At 41.2% G+C, this 27378-nt stretch overlaps 2 protein-coding genes across 5 annotated transcripts in view; one reads left to right on the top strand and one right to left on the bottom strand.

Moving 5' to 3' along the window:
- Positions 1-18764, bottom strand: part of Ccdc146 (coiled-coil domain containing 146) — a 157663-nt gene extending 138899 nt beyond the window's left edge. The window contains exon 1 of the mRNA XM_028890906.2: positions 18630-18764. The gene's annotated coding sequence lies outside the window, so the exon portion shown is untranslated. The remainder of the gene's footprint in view (positions 1-18629) is intronic.
- Positions 18765-18921: 157 nt separating this feature from the next.
- The window catches only part of Fam185a (family with sequence similarity 185 member A), a 60504-nt gene continuing 52047 nt past the window's right edge, over positions 18922-27378 (top strand). The window contains exons 1-3 of one of the 4 annotated variants that reach the window (XM_037203566.1): positions 18922-19603; positions 22442-22551; positions 26802-26894. In XM_037203566.1, the coding sequence (XP_037059461.1) occupies positions 19201-19603; positions 22442-22551; positions 26802-26894 (606 nt within the window). In that variant the 5' untranslated portion in view covers positions 18922-19200. The remainder of the gene's footprint in view (positions 19604-22441; positions 22552-26801; positions 26895-27378) is intronic. The other 3 variants (XM_037203565.1, XM_028890931.2, XM_028890930.2) reach the window with 3 other exon arrangements.

Raw genomic sequence — 27378 nt, forward strand, 5'->3', positions numbered from 1 at the left:
CCATCCTAAGGAAGTCCATTTGGTCTGCAAGATGACTGGCTTGGAACACTGGGCAGCCCATCTCAAACGAGGCACACTTGGATTCATTTAATGGACAACAGCAGTATCAGACACTACCAACTTGGCAACTCTAAATGCAACAGGTAAAATAATTGCTTTTTCATGCATAGATCTTTTATTCTGTGTACAATTACCCAAGATTCATTATTATAAAGGCTATGTTAGACTTGAAACATTTTTATAAAGCTATAGAGAGGATTTTAAGAAAATGGGGTAAAAAGCTTTGTCATCCAAAGACCTAGAAAAGCAAGCCACAACTTCTTTCTGTTTCTACAAACAACACAAAAGAAAAAGAAACTAAAAAAAGGTTGTGGTTGGCAGAATCCTATTTTAGTACATATACAGAAGGAGAGAGAGAGAGGAAGAGAGGAAAGAAAAAGAAAGAAAGAAAGAAAGAAAGAAAGAAAGGAAGGAAGGAAGGAAGGAAGGAAGGAAGGAAGGAAGAAAGGAGGGAGGGAGGGAAAGAGAGAGGGAGGAGGTTGTTTCTGAGCGGCAGCTCCAAGTGCACACGGTGGCTGTTAAAGTTCCACACACATCACACAGTTAGCTCTTAAACTATGTGCGTGTGTAATCAATGATGAATCTTCTACTTCCCAGGATCATAGAGAACCCAAGGCCATGGTCCAAATATGGACGGCTGTGCTAGATCCTTTCCATTCACCGTATTACTCTCTGTCTCCCTCTCTCCACATCCACTGTGTTCCAAGCACAGATCTGGGACAACACCTTGCAATCCCTTCAAAGCTTCTTGGGTGTTTCCCCCTTTCTTAGAGTTCATGACAGAACCGCCACAGAAAGAGACATGATTTTTGTCTCCACATACAAGCCTGGTTGCTCTTGTCAGCATGAAGGCACTCTTGCACAGTGGCCATTCACTGTGTACTACCCTCAGAGAGGGTCGAAGATGTGCCCAAGATCAGCATTAATAAACAACACGAGTCATTAAAACTATCTCCAGGCTCACAGTCCTTACACATTCATACTATATTATATTTAAGACATTATCCATAGGCCTGGAGTGACAGGCTGGCAGTTAGGAGCACTTATTGCTATTGCAGAGGAGCCAGAACCCCCTGTAATTCCAGGCTCAAGGGATCCATCACCTTCTGGCCTCTAGGCACCTGCATGCATGTGGTACCCATAAACTCACATAGGTACACACACAGACATAATTTAAAAAAATAATAAATCTTTAAAGGTTTCCCCATGGTATTGGCAAAGAGCCTTATTCTTGGGCCTTCCCTCCTCTGCTTCCTCTTCTCCCTCACCTTACCAAGCCTGGGTTTACCACTTTAAATTAGTCTCCCAGGATGGAAACTGTGATTTGAAGTTCATCAGTTTAGACTTCGGTTTCAATTCTTCCTTCCTGTGTGACCCAGGGCAGAATATGCACCCTCTAGTTACTCCATTAGCTACAAAATGATTTGACAGCACCGACAAAGAAATGGAGTGATGTCTGTGAAGCCTCAGCACAAAGCACAGCAGGTCCTCCGCAGTGTTAGTGTCCACCCACTACTGTTTGGTTCTTTTTTCTTTTGTATATGATGTACTTTAATTGTTTTGACAATTGGACCAAACATTTCAATGGTATATAAGCTACATGAACTGGTCCAGAGTGAGCTGAATCCAGAACTCCAGTCAGATACTGGTGTGAAAGCACAGCACAAGTTACAATGGTGGTCTGCTCTTCAAACTACATTCTAAAGTCTTAAACATAGGATTAGAATTGTGTAGAATGTTGGGTATGGAGAAACAGAAAGTGAGCAACACAGCATTTAAAAAGTCCTTAGTCAACTCCAAGTCAGGAAAGAGCCACCTTACATAGTAAGCGCTGTAGGTCAAGTTCCCTCTGCATGTCTATGTGTTTCATAGCCTCCCTTTGTGGTTAAGTAGTACTCCCCATTTCTAAGCACCCTAAGTGGACCTCTACATCAATCTTCCTCCTCTGAGTAGCATCTCTTACCCAATCTAGTTCCTTCCTCTAGAGGACAAAGGACTATCAATTACAGGGTTAGAAGAACATTTACCAACCAAAATTTTCTACCTTTGCATTGGAAGAAGACATCAAAACTAAAAATAAATTTCTGAGTTAATGATGAGAAAACAATTTCACATGGCCCCTATGAACCCAGAACCTCATCTTAAGAAAGGAAAAGGTTTAGAACTCAAGCATTCAAGAATATCAGGGAGCAGACTTTGTTGTGGCCTCCATGTGCTTCCATTATGATGGCTGGTGGAGGTCTAGAAGTCATGGAGTATCGTGGAATATTATTTTAAGATGTGTTACATTCATTTATGCTGTGGAATATTTGTTTAATGATGCAAAGATGTGTTGCAATCTTTTATGTTGCAATTGTTTAACTCTGTGAAGCTGTGTTACTTTGTACTGTCTAAAACACCTGATTGGTCTAACAAAGAGCTGAATGGCCAATAAGTAGGCAGGAGAGAGGGACAGGTGGTACGGCCAAGTAGAGAGAATAAATAGAAGAGAGAGAAGGAGGGAGGAGCGAGAAAAGGAGGAGAGAAGATGCCAAGGGCCAGCCACTCAGCAACACAGCCAGATATGAAATAAGAAGGAAAGAAAAGACACAGAAATAGAAAAAGGTAAAAGCCTAGAGGCAAAAGGTACATGAGATAATTTAAGAAAAGCTGGCTAGCAATAAGCCAAGCTAAGGCCAGACATTCATAAGAAAAAAAAAGTCTCAATGTGGTTATTTGGGAGCTGGGTGGTGAGCTCCCAAAGAACAAAGACTAAAATAAAAAAAAAAAAAAAAAAAAAAAAAACCTACATTTTGGCATTCCAACATGGGCCCATATTTCCATGTAGGGCCTGAGAAAGCTGGAGAAAAAAGGACAGGGCTCCTTTAAGAAGTTCTGCCATACTGCAGAGCATTTAAACAGCCTTTTCCATGCTAAGTAATGCCTTCCACAGTTCAGGGCACTGGCATTCCAGAACTGGGGGGTTGAATGCATTTCCTGATCAAAAGTACCTCTGACCAGGCTAAGAGCTTTAGGTTTGGCTTTCATGATCCAAGAAGTGGATGGAGCTAGCCATCAAAGCCACTTGGAGGTCCCAGCCATGCTGCTTAGCAGTTTTTTGCTCACACAGAACAAAAAAAAAAAAAAAAAAAAACTATAGATATGAAGATGAAAATAAAACCTCTAAATGGCTTAAGAAGAAAGAAAGAGTATAGACAGTCACAGAACAAAATGAATAGTTTAAAAATAATAAAGTCTTTCCAGAGAGAAGTAAAGTAATAAAAAAAATAAGCCATGTAGATAGAGATGGGAAATACACAAGGAGTTTAAATCCTGCATGTTGCTGTATTGATATTGAATTTTTTGATTGCTGATAAACCAACGACAGTGGCTAAGAGACATGGGATTAAAAGAGGGATTGATGAAATAAACCAGCCCAGATATTTTAAGAATGATTTAACTTTAAAATGGAACTCAAAAAATGCTTTGGAGAAGAGGTTTTGCTTTTGTTCCCATAGGAAACCAAAGGTTGTGGATTCCTTCAGAATTGATATGAATTAGATTTGATCAAGGGAGACTTCCTGAATCCTGACAAGTGATATATATCAACAAAGGTTATAGCTGGTCTTCCCAGGACTTGGCCATTATCTCAATTTTCCCAGGGACCCATAAAGATGCCTTTGCCCACAGACAACAGGAAGCAATCTAGACAAGACAATGCCTACATTCCCAAGAATTGGGGTGTGGGTGGTTTTTGGTTATTTGGTGGGTTATGGATATCTGTTATAATTTAGGGGAATACAGGAATATAGGTTAAAAAGACAACTATTAATCCCAGATATTTTGCATTGGCATGGATTTTAGTATATTGATACAAATTTAAAGTTATTTTGTTACACTGTATATATGTTTCTAATCCTGTTTGGGGTATTGTGCTTATGCAGCTCATTTAAAAATAGAATGTATAATTAAGAAATGAGGTGAGTAGTTAATCTATAATAATCAAATTTGTAGTCATATTAGGTATGTTTTCATGGTTAAATATATATGTTTAGATAATCTTCAAACACTTCAAAGACCTACAGAATATGGCATTTAAAATGTTTAATAACCTGAGACTTTTTATGACAGTGAGACATGTCTGCTCCTGGCAGCACCAATCTACCTCATAAAAGGATGATGGGCATCAAAGAAACTCCATATGAGTTTGCTTTCAATGTGGCAAGGCTAGCTATTTGGGCAAGAAACTGCTCTTGCATTAACTGCCTGACAGTGTGCTGTACAAACCGGACATGCAAGACACATAAGAAAGTGACTGTTGAACTTTGCCAAAACAAGACAGGACAGTCCTTCAAAATTCCTGCTTCATAGAAGAGTCTGGCAGATACTCTAGGCCTGTAGGCTGAAGATGGATGCCCCAATGTTGTAGAGGAACTTTGGGTGACTGTCCAGGCAGCCAGATGTCTTTGTTGTTAGGTAATATTACTTCCTAATGGGGTCTTTTATGGAGTTAGAAACTAAATGGTTAAAGTTATAGTTTTCCTTAGTTATGATAAAAAGTAAATTAGGTATAAAACTTTAGAATCACTAAGATATGATAGACAATGGAGTATTTACTCTAAATTTGCTAAATACAAATAGACTGAATATTGTAAATGTAATTTTTACTTGATAACTGTTTTTGTTGTATATAGTTTTACTATGTTAAAGTTAAAACCTTTCATTTTTGTCTAGACAAGAAGGAGGAAATGTGGAATATTATTTAAGATGTGTTACATTTGTGTATGCTGTGGAATATTTGTTTAACTCTGTGAAGCGGTGTTACTTTGCCTGTCTAAAACACCTGATTGGTCTAATAAAGAGCTGAATGGCTCATAACTAGCAGGAGAAAGGATAGGAAGGGCTGGCAGGCAGAGAGAATAAATAGAAGGAGAAAAGAGAAGAAAAGATCAAGGAACAAGAGAAGGAGAGGAGGACTCCAGGGGCCAGTCATCCAACCACCCGGCCAGACACAGAATAAGAAGGAGGAAAAACAGATACACAGAAATAGAAAAAGGTAAAAGCCCAGAGGCAAAAGGTAGATGGGATAATTTTTAAAAAGCTGCCTAGAAACAAGTCAAGCTAAGGCCAGGCATTCATAAGAAAGAGTAAGTCTCCATGTGATTATTTGGGAGCTGGGTGGTGGGCCCCCAAAGAGCAAAGAGTAAAATAATAATAATAATAATAATAATAATAATAATAATAATAATATATAAAAATTACAATGGGGCCAACTGGTCATGGGCTAAACTCTCAAAATTGTGAGTCAAAACAGCCCTTTTCTTTTTATCAAATATTACCTATAGTGACAGGAAATTGATTAACAGAGCAGGAAACAGAGATAGTCAGAGGCCACAGTGAGCACTTTGCTTCAAATCTGAGATACATATAGAGGAGAAGTGGAGATGAAGTTAGAGATGTAGACTGAGGTTTGTGTAGCAAAGGCCTTGAGATCAAGTATATCAGTCTCCTATTGCTAAACAACAGAGAAATAACATGCTTAGTGTCATAGAACAATCGGCCTTGGATTCAAGATGGTGGCTGCTGCCGCGGCGCCTAAGGGACCTCAAAGCAGCCTCAAGGAGCCTGAGAGACCCACAGATATTCCGAGGGAAGACAAGGCCACAGAGGATGAGTATTCAGAGCACAAAGTATTCCCAGAACAACTAAAAAAAAAGGCAGGTCTTATGGGAAGATGCTGTTAAAAAATGTTCTCATGAAACTGGAAAAAAGGGTGGTGGAAGGGAGCCATGCCCGGTCCTCAGTCCACCTGGAGCCTGGCCCACAGCATGGAGGGCAGCTACTGCAGCTAGAGCTGCTTGCCCTGCTGCAGGAAGGAGAGTCCAAGGTCAACATACTGCCCTTGAACAGAGAGGTGTGCATTGGCTGGAGCTCTCATGGACCCTGCCTCAAGATGGCCTGCCCAGCAGCAAGATCACCCTGACTCTGGGCAACAACAGGATGTCTGAAACATCTCCAGTATTTATGGTGCTTCAGAAACCAGAAACTTTGAACCAGACTAAAGACTCCTTTCAATAAGTATTTGCATGTAAAGTTGTTCGGGCAAAAATATATACGGTGTGACACCCAGCAGTTTGCAGTGCCACCTTGAAGGATACATGTGCAATGGACAGTGGAAAGATGTAGAAGTGGCCAGCAGGGTGGTGTGCAGCAGCCTGGACTGGCAAAGGTTCTGCCCCTCCCCACCCCCCAATGCACAGCAGGATATCAAAGATGGAGAACAGTTCATTTTCTGGATTGGGCCTCCTTGAAAGACCAGATGTCCGTGGTCCATGCTGAAGTGGGGGGTTGGGATGGAAGGCACTCATGGTCTGTGCTGCTGCTTGAGACCAGGTTGATGTTCATAGTCCATAGTGTTGCTATTACTGCCAGAGGACATGTGGATGTCTGTGGCCCAGGTCGCCACCTGAGGTCATCTTGATATCTGTGGTCTGTGCTCCTGCTGGAGGTCATGTGGACATCCATGGCCTATGCTGCTGCCTGAGGACATGTTGATGTCCATGATCAAGGGTGCCACAGGAAACTATGTTGATGTCTATCCTCTGTGCTACCACTGGCTGTTATGGGCAAGGAAGCTTCTTTTGTTACCAATAAGTGCAGACTCATAATTGAGAATGAGAGGCATTGAGGCTTCTATGACCCCCCCCCCAAAAAAAAAGCAGTCTAGACAGAAAGCCATTGAAGAGAGTCCTTAAAAACTGTGATAAAGATGTTGAAGTGTAGCTGTTCACAGTTGATGGCTTCTGGACTGGGGTGGGTGGGAAGGACTCAGTTTTCTTTAGGGGGCTGGCTGCTGGGAGTTTAACCACGATCCAATGAGTATATAGGCAACACAAATTGGACTTTGTGATTTTTTTTCTTTTTGGGGGGCAGGCAAAAGGGTGGGAGGGTAGACCTTGGAGGATGGGGAAATGAGTGTGATTGGGGTGTATTGTATGAAATTCCCAAATAATCAATGAAAATGGGAGAAAAAGAATATCAAAAGACTGATGGGGAACTTGGAGTCAGCAACAAGGTTCCAGAGCTATCACCACTCTTACCCTTTCATATGATAAAGAGGGTTATACATGTCCAGAGCCCTGGAGAGGTCATAGAGTGGTAGGAGACACGTATTGAGTGTGGTAGTGAAAAATGAAACCCTAAGAGTCCTTGAAGGTGTGATATGAGACTGTTACTTCAAGGAGCTTTTGGAACTATACATTTGAGACCAGATGGGGATGCAGAATTCTCAGAGGAAGACAGAGACCATGCCCAAGACTCAGGTAGATGTACATCTCTGGAGGGACCAGTGTGGTCAGACACCAAATACTGACCACACAACCAAAATGTTAATGACCAAAAACTGAGGTATTGTGCCCAGAAACATGAGTGGTAAAAGAAATCAGGACTTAGAATTTATATTCAGTTTTATTGAAATGTAACTTATGCACAATAAAAGTCACAATCATAAGTGTACAATTTGATGAGCTCTTACAACCTGATCACTACCAAAACCTTTTCCATTGTTCTAAAATTGTCCTTTGTGTTCCTTTACTGTCTGTGGTAGTCTGAATGTAATTGGCCCCCATAATCTCATAGGCAGTGGTGCTATTAGGAGGTGTGGCTTTGTTAAAGTAGGATGGCCTTGTTAGAGGAAGTGTGTCATTGTGGGGGTGGGCTTTGAGGTCTCATATATGGTCAAGCCATGCCCAGTGAGATAGACCACTTCCTGTTACCTGCAAGATGAAGGACTCTCAGCTGCAGCATCAGGTCTGCCTGCACACTGTCATGCTCCCCATCATGATGATAATGAACTTTGAACTGTAATTGAAATGTTTTCCTCTATAGGAGTTGCCATGGTCATGGTGTCTCTTCATAGAATAGAAACCCTAACTAAGTCACTGTTCCTCATCCCACTTGCTTTTACACTCCACACCCACCATCCTTGGAGCATCTGAGAATGGCCAGTTACTTTGCCTTTTTTAAAACTTCATATAATAAGCTATGAAGTATATGCTTGTGTTTCATGCACACCCCCATTCATGTTAAAAGCTAATCCTAATTGGTGGTATTGCAGGCATGGCCAGTTGGAATAACGGGTCCTATGAATGAAGCTCTCATAAACAGGACTAGTGCCTTAGAGCCAGCAGAGAAGAGGACAGGGTGCTATTTAGCTCTCTTTCTGGCATACAAGGACACAATAAGTTGGCAGCCTGCAGCTCAGAAGTGGGTCCTTATCTGAACATGACTATGCTGGCACTCTGATCTTAGACTTCCAGCCTTCAGGACCAAAAGAAATCCCTTCTGTTGTTTATAAGTCACCATGTCTACAAGACTTTGTTATGGTATCCCAAAGTAAGACAGAATCATAGACATTTTTGGCTTCTCTCATTTAGTACAAGGGTTATGAGATTCATCTACACTGTTGTTCACCCATATTAATTCCCTTTCTTGTTGAATTCAATTCCATTGTAGATGTACACTACAGTTTACTCATCATTCATCAGTTGGCAGACATTTCACTTGTTTCCAGGTTTGGGTGATTATGAATAAAGTTACTAACACATTAGAGGGCAAGTCCTCTTCATGTGACTATATACTTCTACATCATGAGTAATAAGGTAAATGTTTATTTAATTTTCCAGGAAACTGCAAATTGGCCTCTAAAATACTGCACCTTGTTACATTCATATTTAGCAACATGCAAGATTCCTACGATGCTGCATCCTTGTCAGCATTAGGTATTGTCAATATCTTTAATTGTAAACATTCTAGGGACTGCAGAAGTAGCTCATGGTTTTAATTTACATTTCTATAATGATTTCTTTATTCTGTGCATATTTTCATCTCAGTATTTTTTGTTTTTTGTTTTGGTTTTTCTGAGACAGGGTTTCTCTGTATAGCTTTGGAGCCTGTCCTGGAACTTGCTCTGTAGACCAGGCTGGTCTCGAACTCACAGAGATCTGCCTGCCTCTGCATCTCAAGTGCTGGGATAAAAGGCACGAGCCACCACTACCTGGCTCATCTCAGTATTTTTTTTTTTTATCTTTATATCTTCCTTAGTTAGATGTCTGTTAAGGATATTGGGTTGCTTTTTAAATCTGTTACTGAGTTTTAAGTCTTCTGTATGTTTTGGAAAATAGTCCTTTATGTGTCTTTTGCAATTTTTTTTTCTGTGTTAGTAGCTTTACTTTTTATTCTTTTGGTATTGCCTTTCAAAGTTCAGAAGTTTTAATTTTAATGATGTATAGATTATTTCTTTTATGTATCATGTATTTAGAGTGGTATCTAAGACATCTTCACCATCTCACGCATTTGGATAGTCTCCCACACCACCTAAAAGCATCATCGTTTCCTGGGGCACCACATCCTTTTCATCGTGATGCTGTGTGGTAGTGCACATAGCCAGACACAACAAACCAAGTGACTGCGGGGTGAGACCCTTGAAGCCAGAGTCAAGAGCAATCTTTCCTCCTCGGGTTCTTTTTGTCGGGTATTTTTCTAACAATCTAAAAACGTCTTACCTCACGTTTTGTTGCCTTGGCTTGTTTCCATGTACATGAGGAATACTGTTCAGCAGAGGTTTTTGTTCTGTTTTATTTCTGACAATATCTCTGTCTGGTTTTGTTAGCAAGACAATGCAGGTGAGTAGGTTGTGGGTACACACTTTTAGTCCTGCAAACACAAGTGCGTCTCTGTGACCTGTGGGTTTGAGGCCAGCCTGGTCTACATAGTGAGTTCCAGGCCAGCCAAGACCATACAGAGAAAGACCCTGTCTCAAACCCCACCTCTCCCCCTAAAAGATAATGCAGACGCCATAAAATGAGTTTGGAAGCATTCTCTTCTAACTTTCGGAAGCATTTATGTAGAACTGATTTTTTTTCTTAGAATCTTCAACAGAATTCACCTGCCAAGCCATCTGCTTCAAGATGGGATTCTCTCTGGGTGATTCCTAGAACTCATTTCTGACCTTTACATAGAGCAAACCACTTTTGACCTCTAGTTCTCTGTAGAAATCACGATGCAGACAGATCTCTATTCTCAACACTGAGCTCTCCTGTACCACTCACACTCATGCCCACACTAACCCCAGTGAGAACCCATCTGTTCCTCAGCATCTACATGTTGCCTTTTCTAGAAGGTCATGAGTATAACCACATAGTATGTGATCATTTGAATATGGCTTCTTTTGCTTATTACAATGTTTTTGACATTTATGTTTCATTGTCACCTTTTTATATGGATGCAAGACAATTTGTTTTTCCACTCACATTTAAGAGACATTTGGGTTGTTTCAAAGCTTTCTGGACACCGTAAAGAAAATTTTCTGTTATAAAGTTGGGTCTGTTGATTGTTTTTTGCTCATTGAGAACTGGCCAGACTCTATTCCTGATATGTTGGACATGTTGGGTGATTTTTGCTAGGATGCTGGATATTTTAAATGTGATTGTCTAAAGCGCCAGGTCTCCATCAGACCTACTAATTTTATTTATTCATTTGTTTGTTTTTCATAGGTGAGCAGTCCAGTTATACTCAGACCACAATTATCTGCCTTCCGTAGCAGATAATGGCTGCAATGTTTTTCTTCTGAAAGCTTTTGTTATGCTGTGTGCAAAAGTGAGTTGTCCTGAGAACTTGGTGTTTTATTGTCATCAGTTTCTCCAAGTCTTAATTAATCTTTTGGCTGTCTTCCATGTTTATGCAGGAGTGGAGCCCACTTTTGTTTTGGGTGTTTTGGTGTTTTTTGTTTGTTTGTTTTGTTTTGTTTTGTTTTTTGTAGCAGTCAAAACAAAATGAAGAATCGTTTTCTCGAGCCTTCTCTCGTGTGAATTTCCCCTATACTTTCTAGTTTCATGTGTCCTCTTCATCATGGCCCGAGACTGGGTTCTCTTATCTCTTATAGTCTTTCCTTATGATGTCACTTAGAACCACATAATTCAGGCTGTCCACACCACTAAGAAGCAAGAAAAAGGAGACGAGCATGGGTATCCACTCCATCCTCACCCACTCCCAGTTTCTCTATTAAAGGTTCAGTGTTCTCCAACTCCTGGGTATCTTCATGACCCGATGATGCCAGTACAAACTGGTTTGGAGCCAACCTTGGGGCTGGACCAACAGAACAAGAGCTGACGGGGATTTCCCCTCACTCTCTGTATTTGAGAAGCCTCTTTTCTTCCTCATAGCTCTCAATTCAGCCCTTCACAAAGTGAAGGCCACAAGATAAATAGGGAAAAAATACAGTGGAAGCATCTTAATTCTTAAATTGGATATTTGACAAAAATATGTTCATTTCATTGTATGATTCTTTGTACCTTATACTTTACATTTATTTTCTATATGAATGAATTATTTTATTTAAAAAAGACAAAATTTAAAGACAAATAAAATGATTAAAATTTAAAACTTTCCCATGACCACAAAAATTGAAAGGCTCTGAAAGAGGCTAATTCCTCACCATCCTGGAAGGAAATCATCATAACTTAGCACTGAAAGGATTTTCACAACAGACAACTTCCATTGGCAATGAGAGACTAATCATAATTTTAAAAATCTAGAGGTCATGACAGGAAATAAAGCACCATGAGCGGGAGACCACCTAAGCAGAAACAGCAACCTGCAAACAATATGCACTGTAGTAACTGAATTTCAAAACAGTTAAAGGAGGCAAAACTGAGGCTAAAAATGTGCAGGGAAAAGGGAAAAGCAGAGTTGTGGAAGAACCAACTCAATCCTCTAAAGATGAAGACACAGCCGTTCGGAAGGAAAGGCAGGGCTGGAGAGATGGCTCCGCATAAAGAGACCCACTGCTTTTGCAGAGGACTTTAATTCCAGCTTCAGGGGATTTGACACCCTCTTTTAACCTCTGCAGGTGCCAGGCACTCTTATGGCACACACGTGCATTCAAGAAAAACATTTGTACACGTAAAATAAACTAAATAAATCTTATTTAAAAAAATAAGAAAACACAATAGGGACATTAACTACAAGATTAGCTAAGATCAGGGAAGAATTAGCAGATTTGAACACAGACTTGAGGACATCATCCAGAATGGTGTACAAAGAATGAAAGCATGAACAGCCTGCAAACACAGCCAATGTGCATAAATGAGAGAATGCAAATTTTACAAATATTGAAATAAGAGCTCCACAAACTAGATAGAAAACAGGGAAAGACTAATGGTTTATAAATTGAAGATTTCACATAAAGAAAGCACATTTATTTTTGAGTAAGGCAAATAAAACTAAATCACAATACCAACTAATTCTCTATAATTCTCTCAGCAAAAGAAAAGCTACAACACTTACCTCCTAATTTACCATAACACCTAAAGGATAAAAGACATCAAAGAAAATTTCAGACTAATTAACTCATATAAACATGAAATACAAAAATTCTCATAAGCCATTAGTTGAATCTACTAACTCATATAGAAAAGATAGCAACATGATCAAATGAAGTTTATGCAGGGAATGAAAAATGGTTCAACATTTAAAGGATTAATTATTGTGAGATACCACAGCAATATATTTCAAAAAAACTGATCATCTCAATGCATGCAGAAAAATAATTTAAAATACAATACTGATAGAAAATTAGGAATTACACTTCTTCCAAGGGCCATCTGAAAAATTAGCATCGAACTTCATGATTGCCTGTGAAATGTCAATGCTTCCCCTGAGGTTCCAAGTTGGAGTGGTTCAGTCTTACCACACAGCACAGCACAGCAGGCTGTGGCCAGTGCCCTCACCACACTGCACAGCAGGCTGTTGGCCAGTGCCCTCATCTTCACCACACAGCCCAGCAGGCTGTGGCCAGTGCCCTCACCACACTGCACAGCAGGCTGTGGCCAGTGCCCTCACCACACTGCACAGCAGGCTGTGGCCAGTGCCCTCACCACACTGCACAGCAGGCTGTTGGCCAGTGCCCTCACCACACAGCCCAGCAGGCTGTGGCCAGTGCCCTCACCACACTGCACAGCAGGCTGTGGCCAGTGCCCTCACCACACAGCCCAGCAGGCTGTGGCCAGTGCCCTCACCACACAGCCCAGCAGGCTGTTGGCCAGTGCCCTCACCATACAGCCCAGCAGGCTGTGGCCAGTGCCCTCACCACACTGCACAGCAGGCTGTTGGCCAGTGCCCTCACAACACTGCACAGCAGGCTGTGGCCAGTGCCCTCACCCTCACCACACTGCACAGCAGGCTGTGGCCAGTGCCCTCACCACACTGCACAGCAGGCTGTGGCTAGTGCCCTCACCACACTGCACAGCAGGCTGTTGGCCAGTGCCCTCACCACACTGCACAGCAGGCTGTTGGCCAGTGCCCTCACCACACTGCACAGCAGGCTGTTGGCCAGTGCCCTCACCACACAGCCCAGCAGGCTGTGGCCAGTGCCCTCACCACACTTCACAGCAGGCTGTTGGCCAGTGCCCTCACCACACAGCCCAGCAGGCTGTTGGCCAGTGCCCTCACCACACTGCACAGCAGGCTGTGGCCAGTGCCCTCACCACACTGCACAGCAGGCTGTGGCCAGTGCCCTCACCACACTGCACAGCAGGCTGTTGGCCAGTGCCCTCACCACACTGCACAGCAGGCTGTTGGCCCTCACCTTCACCACACAGCCCAGCAGGCTGTCGCTGTGGCCAGCTCAGCAGCACAAACAAACAGTACAAAGGCAGAATCAAAGTGTCTCTATTTGGAGTTTCATATGGAGATTTCAAATGGCTTTACCTACAGATCCATTAAATACTTCTCAGAAGCAATAGTTATTAGTTTTCTTGAGTGTGTTAATATAAGAATAACAAATCACAAGAGGTATTTGTTTTAAAGTAGTTTATAATTCAGAACATGAGTACAGTCCCACGGCCCTTTCACTGAATTACTAAATCAATGGTCTGGTTACTATTTCTCCTGAAAACTCTCATGCCCTCTGCTGTTCATGAATTGAACATAAAGCAATAATAAAACAGTCACTACCATTCACATTTACTTGGCAAAAAACACTCTACCCACTTGCATATTTAGATGCTAAGAAATTTCTTGAATTTCTGAGACAGCCTTAGGTGTCAGTACAGTCCAAGAAGTCCTTACTTTTTTCCTTATTAAAATGTAAAACATGTTCACTACTGATAACATGATGAATCATTCAATCTCATTGCTTAGAGATAACTACCATTATAAAGTGTTGTACATCCCTCTGGAATTGTTTCTATGAATATAATTCTATATTAAATATATTACTGTTATTACAGAATTGACAGTGAACTATATATAAAGGTTAGTATGCAAAATTTTACCCAACATTGCAGATTATTTCCTATATGATTGACCAACCTTCAAAATATAATTTTTAAATTGCTTTATAATATTACAAATATATAGTCAATTTAACTATCACTCTCTTATTTGGGGTCATTTAGATTATTAAATTATTTCTAACTATAAGTAGCCTAATAAGACCAAAATTCTTGTACATTATGCTTTTATCACTCAAGCCCACAATTTCTGGATTATATTGGCATCATCTTATGTTTCTGAATCTGTTTCCTCACCTGTCATTCAGGGAGAATAATAGCCATCCTTCTTAACAACATTTTGAGAGGATACAGGGAGATGATGCACATTAGCATGTTTTGAAAATTGTATTTGTTAGTCACTATTTACATATAGGTAAATGTAATACTTTTTAGATTGTTAGTTTACTTTAATATCTTACATCAATCTTAACAGCAATCACAGTCTCAATTTTCAACCTCATAAAATCAGAAAGGTAATTTTTCAGTAAGTTTTAGTTCCTTTATTTGAAAGTAATGAAATAATGATTGTATCATATATATATCTCAGTTGTATATACAAAATATGATTGTATCATATATATATGGCTCAGTTGACAATTCCATTAATTTAATTTTTCTCAGAAAAGGGAAAATTACTACAGAAACAGGATAATTTATATTTATTTATTTATTTATTTATTTATTTATTTGGTTTTTTTTTTTTTTTTTTTTTTTTTTTTTTTTTTTTTTTTTCGAGACAGGGTTTCTCTGTGTAGCTTTGCGCCTTTCCTGGAACTCACTTGGTAGCTCAGGCTGGCCTCGAACTCACAGAGATCCGCCTAGCTCTGCCTCCCGAGTGCTGGGATTAAAGGCGTGCGCCACCATCGCCTGGCCAGGATAATTTATTAAGGATGCATATGTAGTCTAACTATATCTAACAATTTTACACAGCAACTCTGAGTTCATTCTCAACTTGCTTGTGCCTTTTCCAAATTCTCAAAAATATGCCTATGGGTTTTCATAAAACAGATAATTTGAAGACTAATCCGAGTAATTATGTCCACATAAAACACAAAGCCAAGGACGTTATTAATGGTGGGCTCTTGCTTAGCATAAAATCTATTTTATATCCTACTGAGGCAAGATAGAAACACAGAAATGATGGAGACATGGGAAAGAAATGGCGCCTTTAGTCTAGAATCTGACCAGTGTCTCTTAACAGCTAAAAACGAAGAATTCTAACACAGTTAACAACATTATCGATAGATAGTCAACAGAAAGATAGTTTTTCCCGCTGGATCAGCTCGCCCCAGCTGAGAAGCCCCATTCCCCGCCTCCAAACCCCGCCCTCTCAGAGAAACCACCAAAGTCAAGTTCCACCCAGTTTGTGGCAGACCCATCATTGCCCTGTGCCTACAGCTTGCTCCACTCCTCCCCCTCAAACCCCGCCCTCTCAGAGAAACACTCCCAGCCCCCAAGCCCAGTTCCATGGTGGCTGCCCAAGCCCTGGCTCAAAAACTTACCATAGCACAAACCTACCTTGGGGCATGCCATTACCCTGCACCCTACAGGGTATTTAAACCATCCCCTTCAGACAAGCCATTGATTTCTCTCCTGCTCCCATTCCCGAGAGTGCTTTGCTCAGATTAAACCTGGCCCTTTGTCTTAATTCGGCTTGATTTGGCTTACTGCCTTGTTGGTGAAGAAACCTACTAGGGTTACAAAAAGAACTATCAACTTGGAGCGGAAACTGGGTAGAGTTGAGTCTTTCCTGCCAACATGTGGGAAGCCAGCCACTCTCCCATGGCTCTGTGCCTTTCTGTCTACCTCAGGCTCAGTTGGATGTATGAATGTATGTGGCCACTGCATGTTTGCTTCTGACCGGTCATAGATGCCCGAGTTTACATGTTCATGACAGAGAAAGTTATTATTTTTTGTTTTGTTTGGTTTTTCAAGACCGGGGTTCTCTGTGTAGTTTTGGTGCCTGTCCGGATCTCACTCTGTATTCCAGGCTGGCCTCAAACTCACAGAGATCCGCCTGGCTCTGCCTCCCGAATGCTGGGATTAAAGGTGTGTGCCACCAATGTCCAACCAGAGAAAGTTATTTTATGCTGTTCTACCTAGCTAATAAACAAACAGCTAAGGAATTGGGAATGGCTAAAAATCTATAACAAAAATTTATCTTAAAACTTGTAACTCCAAGTTGGAACTGCTCTGGAAAACAACACTTGGTCCGCCACCACCTTAATTAAGTACAGCCCCATGAGCAGCCACCATCTAAACTAAGGATGGAGGGAGGTCATATGACTTCACTGCCATCTTAGATAGAGGTGACCGCATGGAATGGGCCCACTAAGGAGACTTCAGGTCTCCAAGATATTTTGGATTAGAATAGATTTATGTATGATAATTCCTGTTCTATCCTAAAAACAGGTTTGTGAAAGATAGGATTTAAAAACAATGCTGGTTTACTGAGGTTTTAAAGCTGTGCTTCCATGCATTCATGTATAGGGATGTATCTTGCTGGCAGCCAGATTTTGTAACCTAAGAGTAATCCCCTTAGTATTGATTTTAGAAACTTTAAATTGTCTACAATGCCAAAACTGAGTTTTGCCTTCTAGAGGTACTAAACTGCTTATACCTAACAGATAATGACTCTTGATCCTCAAATGCTTCAGAGATCTAAGAATATGGCATTTAATAAAAAAGCATTTCATAGCCGGGCGGTGGTGGCGCACTCGGAGGCAGAGCCAGGTGGATCTCTGTGAGTTCAAGGCCAGCCTGGGCTACCAAGTGAGTTCCAGGAAAGGCGCAAAGCTACACAGAGAAACCCTGTCTCGAAAAACCAAAAAAAAAAAAAAAAAAAAAAAAAAAAAAAAAAAAAAAGCATTTCATAATGGAGACATGCCAGCTCATGGCAGCATCCTGTATCTCCTCCAAGGAAGATGAATGGCCACAGAAGAACTTCCACCTGGAGCTTGCTTTAAATGTAGCAAAGCCAGCCACGGAGCAGAAAACTGCTTTGTACCTTAACTGCTGCTAAGACCCTGTCCAGACTGTGGACAAGCAGGATACTGGGGAATTGATTGCCTGCTTTGCCAAGACAAGGTAGGCTGGTCCCCCCAGATTAAATTTTTTCTTCTCAGATCTGATAGTGTTTGATGACTAGGGTACTGATAGATTTAACAGTTTAATAGTTCTCCTACCAACCCTCCAAGGCGATGACCACCTTGGCAGCTCATTAGTTAAGTTTCTTGTTAAAAATACATCCAAGCTTTGAGGTGAGGGCTTCAATCTTTAAAGGTACCATTTTGTTTTAGTTTTTGAGACAGAGTTCTCACTATGTAGCCCAGGTTGACCTCAGATTTGAGATCCTCAGTTTCAGCTTCCCAAATGCTGAAGGATTACAAGTGAATGCCACCACACAGGACATGCATTCTACTAAACCTACTATCTGTATGTAAGGAATTTAGGGAATTATGTGTAGACAGTGGAGAAAGAGGAGAAACTAGGAAAGCACGGCTGAAATAATGCCTGCACCCCACACTTTCCATTATTTTTACTGCCTACTTAATAATAAAGAAGGATAAAAGCCTTATAGAGTTATTTAGTAATCCTATCTTTATATCAAAACTGAAGGAACAGGTCCTGGTGACACAGATAAACCAACAGGGACAGGAAAGTAATCTGACATCACCTCACAAGTCTTATGGCCTAAAAGAAAGAAAAAAAGAAAAAGATTTTATTTTACCACTAAGGCCGAGGATCATTTGTAGTGAAAGAGATCTATGCAGTTCTATAAAATGTTCAAATGTCTCAAAATTTCCTGGCAGCTTAGAAACAATGCTATTCCTAAAACACTACTCTAATTATTTTGTACACTGTGCACCGCTTTGCCAAGCGTTATTTCATTTGATCTTTGTAAAAAACCCTTCCACACAAGGCAAGAAAGATATTGTTGTCGTCATTTTACAAGCAAATCGTAAAACCCAAAGGCACAGAATGACTGACCTAAGGTTATTTACAGTTAGGAGCCAGGATTCTAACACTTTTTCTATCTAGTGCTTTCTAGCTGAGAGGGAGTTCTCTTAAAGGGCAGAGGAGAAGGGAGAGATGGGGCAACAGAATGGGTCTCTTCTCTCCTGCTAAGTAAGGTCTCTCGCTGAGGGATTCTCTGTTCCCAGGGGACTCATCGTTAGTTTGGTAAAGTTTGCTTCTAACAACCTACAGAGGGTAACTTTGCATCTAATCCCCATCTGTAAACACGCTGTTTCTTACCCTTTCTCTTGGTCCTGATCGTTATTTAGACTCTTATTTTTCTCTGTGGGTTTTGGTCTCTGGGGTCTCACTCCCAAACGCCACTCTCTCCAAACAAGTCGCGTCCTTGGTATCCAAGGTAACCACAAAGCTGAGTCTGTCCTGTCCCTTCCACTCTTTCCATTGGTCAGTTGGATTAAGTTCCCCTCCCCTCCGGTCCCTTGGCCAATGGACTTGAAGCAACGACAAGGCTCCTCTACCAATCGGCTCTTGTCTCGCTATCTATTCGGCGCACTGCCTCCTGGGATATGTAGTTCCAAAGCCGCCAGAGTACTTTGATGTCTGGCTCCTCTAGAACTACATATCCCGGCGGCCTCCGCCAAAGGGGCGGAAATAGGCAAAGAGTCAGGATCGCCGTTTCAACAAGGCGCTTTGAAGTTACAATTTGTTACCGGGTTGGTTTTGCAGCTGGGATTTAAATCCTTCAGTTCTGTGCTGAGCCTTGCTGGCTCTTCGTGACTGACCTGAGGCAGCCTCGTGGTGCGGGCGCTCGCGCGACCGGGAAGCCGGGACTGAGGCGTTCGGAGAGGACATGCTCGGCCGCCTCCCGCCTCGCGCGCTCCGCCGGCGGGCGGGCGCCTGGCTCGCGGCTCTCGGTGCTCGGACGCGCGGCTCCGACGGGACGCGGCGGGGAGCAGCGGACGACCCTCGGGCCGGCCTGGCGCGCGCCGCTCTGAGGGAGTGGACGCTGCCGGTGAGCCCGTTCGGGCGGCTGAGGGCGCGGCTCCCGTGCCACCTGGTCGTGAGGCCCCTGGATCCCCTGGCGTACCCCGACGGCGACCGCGTGCAGGTGGCGGTGTGCGGGCCGGGGCGCGCGGCGCGCGGCCTGGACAGCCTGCAGGTCCAGTACGACGCTGCTCGGCAGGAGATGGCCATTCTGTCAGACGACATCGACCCCCAGGCGTCGGTGGAGGTGAACGCACCCGTCAAGTTTGGCAAGTGACGTGAAAACGGGAGTGGGTCGCAGCACTGCTGACTAGGTTCTCTCCACTCTACTTTCTAACCTAATCGGCCCACGCAGGAGCCCTCTTTCCTGAAGCGACACTCTTGGATTCCCGAGTAGTATTTAAGAGTCAGGGTCCCAGTTAAGGAGAAAAAATTAAAACCGAATGGAAGCATGGACTGGAATAACCTGTGTCTTATTACATTATGCTCCATTGCTTCTCAACTTGTAACTAGCCTAGATGGAAGAGGCTGTGCCCTGCAAATGTAATAATCCGAAGGTGCTGGTGAGGCTTTACCATGATACAGGTTAAGGTGGTGTGTTGGTTGAAATATTAAGGCAACTCCACGTAGTTAAAAGTTTATTTTGTGGGGTAACTTACAAGTGAAGGGATAGGCTACAGGGTCTGGGAAAGATGTGGTGCAGTCCGGCTGTGTTCTCTGGAGAACTCTGCTCGGTCTACCTCCAGTGTCCAGGGTCCAGGAAGCAAGAGAGCCCGCCTGGGGTCTTCAGTGTCCTCTCTCGGCTCTGTCTACACTTGTAGGCGTGACCATTACCGAAGCCTCAAAGGGGATGGCACTGCCAGGTCAAAGCTAGACTGGCTACCCACTACAGAGGTGTCTTAGGGTTTCTGTTGCTGTGAAGAGACACCATGACGACAACTCTTACAAAGGTAAACATTTAATTGGGTGGCTTACTGTTCAGAGGTTCAGTCATTATCATCATGGTGGGACTTGGCGTACAGGCAGACACAGTGCTGGAGAGGTAGCTGAGAGTTTTACATCTTGTGCAGGCGACAAGAAGTGGTCTGTTTCACTAGGTGTAACTTGAGCATAGGAGACCTCAAAGCCCACCTTCCTCAGTGACGCACTTCCTCCAACAAGGCCACACCTCCTACCAGGGCCACTCCATTTGGGGGACATTTTCCTTCACACCACCATAGGTGGGTATCAATGGAGGGCTAAACAAAACTTAAAACAGCATCTATGAAAAATTGATGCTACATCTGCTGGCGTTCCGAAAAATCTCGTTACTTCTAACCAGAAACCTGTTTCCGATGTACTATCTCCATGCCTCTGCACCACAGGCCTCTCAAATCTATATAGTTAGTTTTATTATTTGTTACTCCAACTTGTGAAAGAGTGACTCAGTGGAGTAGCATTACTACTGCTGTCTTAGTCCCTCTGACTTCCCGAAGCAGAATGTGTTTAGCATCCCATTCCTCATCTGTATAGTTGTCAGGCCTGCCTGAGCTCTTGCTATGTGACTAGATTCAGTTGGGAAGTAAGCTGTGCAGCTCTGTTTGTATCGATATTCGGCTTTTTATGTGTCCTCACTTCCTCTCACTCAATGTATTGTTGCTAATTTAAACCATTGCCATGCAACTGAGGACATCTGTCCTGTAACTATTGAAATTGTGGCATTGGGTCCCAATAACTTGCTTTAGGGAAACATAGTTGTGCCGGCTATTTATTTATTTTTTATCAGCTTGACACAAGCTAGAGCCACCTGGAAGAGGGAGTCTCAGTTGAAAAAAAAAAAAAAGGCTTAATCAGGCCTGGAGGCAAGTCTGTGAAGCATTAATTAATTAATGATTGAACCCACTGTGATTGTCCTGAGTTGTATAAAAAAAAAAAGTATGCTGGAGAGTCATGGAGAGCAAGGCAGTGTTCCTCTGTGATCTATGTTCCAGTTCCTGTCCTGAGTTTGTCCTGACTGTCCTTCATGATGGGCTGTAAGCTATAAGATAAACCCTTTCCTTCCCCACATGGTTTGGTCAGTGTTTTTCACAGCAACAGTGACTAAGACAGTAGTATTTGTCTCTATACCTGGAAATCACTAATATTAGTGTGAACTGCATAGTCATTATCACTGTTTACAATTGTGTTGTTTTGTTGTTTGTCTTTGAGACAGAATCTCTCTCGAAGCCCTGGCTGTCCTGGAACTCACTATGTGGACCAGGCTGGCTTTGTACAGCTGAGCATGCCACCTGTGATTCCCTATTTTTCATACTTTCTTCAAAAACATTCTTATTTATCCACAGTATTGTAGCTTTGATTCTTTTTTTTTTTTCTTTTTTTTTTTTTTCTAAGACAGGGTTTCTCTGTGTAGCTTTGCGCTTTCTGGATCACTTGTAGTCCAGCTGCCTCGAACTCACAGAGATCCACCTGCTCTGCCCCGATGCTGGATTAAGGCGTGCCCCACCGCCTGGCTTGTAGCTTTGATTCTTATCACTAGGTTTTTAAAGGTGATTCTGGTTATTAAAAATTATTTCGAGTACCCTGTGCTACAGCTATATGGCAATATTCCCATTTGCGGGTTGTGAAAGGCTAGAGTAGAATTTGAAAGCCTAGGTCATAATCACATACACTGATCCATGCTATTTTAATATGCTCTTAATTAGGTGATCAGTGTTTCAAATCTTCTGGAGTATAAGTCAAGGCTAAACAGCTTCTTTGACATTTGATGACTTGTTAATTCACTGTCATATCCTTATTCATTTGTGTGCGTTCTTTTCATAGGATAGGAGCTAAGCTATTCTACATGAGACATGAGTACCTACCTATAAGAATGGCCGACTCAGCTCCTTTATTCCCATCTGTGGCCTTTCCTCTCTTTAGATGATACAAGCCAGGAGATATAATCTCTAATAACTGTTAGAAAGGCTCTGCATTTGATCCTGCTGCTTTGGTAAAGACCTCTTGCTTTCAGGGAGAAACCTTGCTGCTCTCTGACCCAGCACTGCAGTGAGTCCCTGAAGACCTAGGGGATGTTAAAATGCTCTGAGGCTAGGCACTGACTTTTTCCTTTTTTCTGCTTTTGCTTCTAGATTTGAATATTGAGTCATCAGGGTCTGGCTCTGTAAAGGTGCAGAATATTGAATGTGATAGCTGTAAAATTGACACTGCAGAGGGGACCAGCATCTTGCAGTCTGTGAAGGTATGAGCATTTCTCTCTCTTTGTTCCAGTGTCAAAATTATCTTAAACTGTAAATCACAGAATCAAACTACAAGGCTTAATTTGTTATTCAGATTATTATCATTCATCATTTAGAAAGTCTTCAAAAAAGTTTGCCTTAAAAGCACAAATGTTACAGCAACTTTGAAAGTTTTGCTTGCTTCTTTCTTTTCTTCTTTTCTTTTTTTTTTTTTTTTTTTTTTTTTTTTTTCTTTCTTTCTTTCTTTCTTTCTTTCTTCTCTCTCTCTCTCTTTCTTCTCTCTCTTTCTCTCTCTCTTTCTTTCATTCTCTCTTTCTTTCTTATTATTATTTTTAGTTGTCATTTCAAAGTGTAGTTAAACTCCAAAGTATATTTTTAGGATTTTGAGATACTACTATTACTAAAAAAAAATTAATTTTCGCACCATTTTTGTCTACTTACTAAAGAATAAAGAAAGTCTTTATGGACTATAACTGTGCTTTAAAATGTATGACTGTTTCACTCATTTTTAATATTCCAGAAGCTCTTTATAGAGTACTAGGCAGCCAGTTTTGCAGAACAGATGATTCAGCTTATTTATAATTAACAATTTTACATTCCATTTATCTTAAAATGAGATTGGTCTTAGCCATATATGTTTTATATTATACCTCTGTTAGGGAGTTTGCTGTTATTTCTGTAGCAGGCTTTCTTTTTTGGGCCACCAACCAGCTTCCAAATCGTGACATGGAGACTTATGAGTTATGAATGCTTGGTCTTAGCTTAGGCTCATTTCTTGCTAGCCCTTATAACTTAACCTGTTTCTTTTCATCTACGTTTTGCCTCAGGGCTTTTTACTTTTCTTTCCTTCTGTCTGTCTGTCTTTCACTGCTTCTCCTGTCTGTCTGGAGACTGCTGGCTTCCTGCCCGGCGTGTGTCCCTCTCTGTCTCCCTGTTCTCTTCTCTTTTGAGCACCCCCATTCTTCTCCTGCCTAGCTATGGGCCATTTAGCTTTCAGTCAGGTGCCTTAGGCAGGCAAGGTGCAACAAATGCGACGCATCTTTACATAATTGAACAAATGCAGCACAAACAAATGTGACATACCTTTGCCTAGTTAGAGTAATATTCCACAGCATAAACAAAAGTAACACATCTTTGCCCAGTTACAATAATATTCCATAGCAATTTCTAATTGTTCTAGCATTTGCAGGGTCAAGACCCAATCCTTTGACACGTTTCATTGAACTAGGACATCTGTGTTGCAGTTGCAATGCTTTCACTTTGAAAACATTAATTAGAATGATGTATGCATCTGTCTTTACCTCATTCATTGGTTTGTCCATCTTTATCTGGGTACCTGTGTTGTGGAATATTATTTTAAGATGTGTTACATTTGTGTATGCTGTGGAACATTTGTTTAGTCATGCAAAGATGTGCTGCGTTCTTTTATGTTGCATTTATTTAACTCTGTGAAGCTTGTTACTCTGTCTGTCCAAAACACCAAATTGGTTTAATAAAGAGCTGAATGGCCAATAGCGAGGCAGGAAAGAGAAATAGGTGGGACTGGTAGGCAGAGAGAATAAATAGAAGGAGAAGAACATTAAAAAGGAAGAGAAGGAGCAAGAAAAGGAGGAGAGGAAGACTCCAGGAGCCAGGAGCCAGCCGCCCAGCTACACCGCAAGCCATGGAGTAAGAAGTAAAGAAAAGTATACAGCAGTGAGAAAGATAAAAGCCCAGAGGCAAAAGGTAGATGGGTTAATTTAAGAAAAGCTGGCTAGAAATAAGCCAAGCTAAGTCCAGGCATTTCATAAGTAAGAAGCCTCTGTATTATTTATTTGGGAGCTGGGTGGTAGGCCCCCCAAAGAGCTAAGAATTAAAAAAGAACCAACTACACACCTCCTTTTCATACTTGTCTACATATGAGACAGTTTAAAAGAATTTAGTTGTACAAATGTCATAAAAGACAGTATACAAAAGCATTAAATAGACTAGATACTGTAACTGTAATTCTTGCTTGATAACTATTTTGTTATATATAATTTTACTATGTTAAAGTTAAAACTTTCATTTTAATTAAACAGAAAAGGGGAAATGCTGTGGGATAATGCTTTTGTACTCTGGTTTAATAAAACACTGATTGGCCAGTAGCCAGGCAGAAAGTATAGGTGGGATAAGCAGACAAGGAGAAAGCTGGGAAGAAGAAGGCTGAGTCAGGAGATGCCAGCATGTAATGGCACACAGGTAAAGCCATGGGACACATGGGGACATATTGATTAACAGAAATGGGCTGAGTTTAAGTGTAAGAGCTAGTCAGTGGTAGATCTGAGCCAAGCAGTTTTAATGAATATAAGCCTCTGTGTGTTTATTTGGGGAACGCGAGTGGGGAAGATTTATCCCAACCGTGGACCAGGCGGCACACAGCAAAACTTCAGCTACACTTCAGAGAGGCTGAAGAGCAAGTAGCTCACCTCCTTTCCTTCCTTGTGTTTCCAAAAAGCCCTCCTGCTTCTCCTCATCCCTCCTTATAAACCTTTCTCCACCTGGTTCCTCCCTCCAGTTCCTGTCAGCTAGTTGCTGACTCAGCCTCCTGACTGCAGGTGAATTTTATTTAATCAAACACATCTTTCCACCATTAAACAGATGTTCCAGAGCATAAACAAAAGTAACACACCTTAAAATAATATTCTACAACATTATTCCTTTTTAACTTTAAATTTTCAAGAATTTTATGGACTAATACAGAAATTTCAAGATAGATTTAATCCTGTTTTTAAGTACATTTTGTATTTGTTCCATGGAAGACTTGTTAAGAAAGAAAAAAAGCTATGAACTAGCAGTCTTTACAAATAAAATAGATAAAAAAAGAACTAGAACGAAAGCTGATACTAGTGGTGCTGGTTAGTTTGTGGCAACTTAACACAAACTAGAGCCACCTGTCAAGAGGGAGACTTAATTGAGGAGCTGAGTATCAGACTGGCCTATAGGCAAGGCTGTGGGGGTATTTGCTTGACTAATGGTTGATGTGGGAGGGCCCAGCCCACTGTGGGCAGTGCCACCCCTGAGCAAGTGGTCCTGTGCTATATAAGAAAGTACACTGAGCAAGCCAACAAGCAGCACTGCTCAATGGTCTCTGCTTAAATTCTGGCATCCAGGTTCTTGCCTCAGCTTCCCTGGATGATGGACTGTAAGTCTGTAATTCAAGTAAACTCTTTCTTCCCCAACATTGGTTTTGGTCAGTACTTTATCATAGCAACAGAGAAACAAGGACACTAGTCTTGTACTAAAAGAATTATTCTTGCAATGTTAGCCTTAACTAACTCACATTCATAAATGCAGGCACTTTTGTAAAATATCTGGCTTAGGTTTTTAAAAATATGGTACAATATGATCTTGAATTAGTGGTCATCTGTTAATATGTCTACCTTTTACTTATTTCACACCACACATAGAGTTCTGTATATATAAATAGCATTTTAGTAACTAATTAATGCTGATGAATTGTTAGTGTGTACTGAGAATCTCAGCTAAGCCTTGTTAATCTTTGGAACATCTTCATTTATCAAGAATGGAACTCAGAGGCACCAAAAGACTGAGGAACTTACTCACTCCAGCTCACAAAGCTAAAGTAGTTGAGTTTGTTGTTTCCAAGCTTAAATTCTTCCCAGCTCTCTTTATTAGCTAAGGAAGACATATGGTAATGTTGCATTTATTCAGCATCCGAAGTAATAAAGTAAGTGAATGTCACACATCTGCATTTTAAAAAAATGTAGCACAATCATTTTCCTCAATTTCTGACTCATTTTCACTTTTTAAAAATTTCAACATTGTATGGGAGTCAGGTGAGCTTCAGATTACAATAGCTCAGTGTCTTTAAACCTTAGGCCTCTTCAAAAAAAAATCTCATGATTGTTTCTCTCTAAAGAAAAAATTGAATATGTATATGAAAGTTTACTTACAACTTCATAAATTTCAGAGACACTTCAGAAATTCACTTAATTTCAGTTAAGAGCTTTGGATATGAAAACAGAGTTACTTTGGAAATAGATCTTTCTAAAACTTCATTAATACTTGGATTTTAGGTTCACATCTGTGACTATGAGGAAGTTAATCACAGTGTAAGACAAATCCTTGTGAGAACAATTGTTTTGCTCTTCTCCAAACTTTCCTGAAAACTGATTCCTGGGTTATTTTATGGACATGCACAGAAGAAAATGTTTCCTTAGTGTCATGTGAGTTTATTCTCTCTACCTTCTGTGGTCTTTTTGTTTTTCAGAGCCAAGAATTGCATGTTCAAACAAAAGGAGGCAATGTGATCTGTCTGGGAACAATTTGCGGAAATATAGATATTCATGCATCACATCACAGTGTAAGATTAAAACCCTCGAAGTAGCTTCAGCTTTGCTGTTGGTTTCTTGAAAACAGTAGCTTCTATAAAATTTGTTGTGTTTTCTTTTTAGTGATTTAGTTCCTTAATAAGCTCATGTTTGGAACTGAAGTGGTTAAATGCTTATAAATTTTAGTGTGTGATTTAGTACTTTTGATAGTTATTTAGTTTGTTACAACCAGTAAACACTTCATATTTAATTCTGACTTGTCTAAAGAGACTTTTATTTTGATAGTCATGAATTAAAATACCAAATTAAGTACTACCACCAGTGTGGGAATTTGGTTTTTCGTGGGTGCTGGATTTAACTTGAATACAGTGTTCTCCTAGGCCTGCTGCTTTTTGACTAATTGAAGGATAAATTCTGAAATGCTCATGGGTTTTGAAAGAGGACGTGATGTTGGGAGAGGGAATAAGGCAAAGGGGCTCTGGGATGAACCAGATGGGGAATGAGCAGTTGATAAGC

This window comes from Peromyscus leucopus, chromosome 3 (genome assembly GCF_004664715.2).
Source record: "Peromyscus leucopus breed LL Stock chromosome 3, UCI_PerLeu_2.1, whole genome shotgun sequence".
In the NCBI taxonomy this organism is placed as follows: domain Eukaryota; kingdom Metazoa; phylum Chordata; class Mammalia; order Rodentia; family Cricetidae; genus Peromyscus; species Peromyscus leucopus.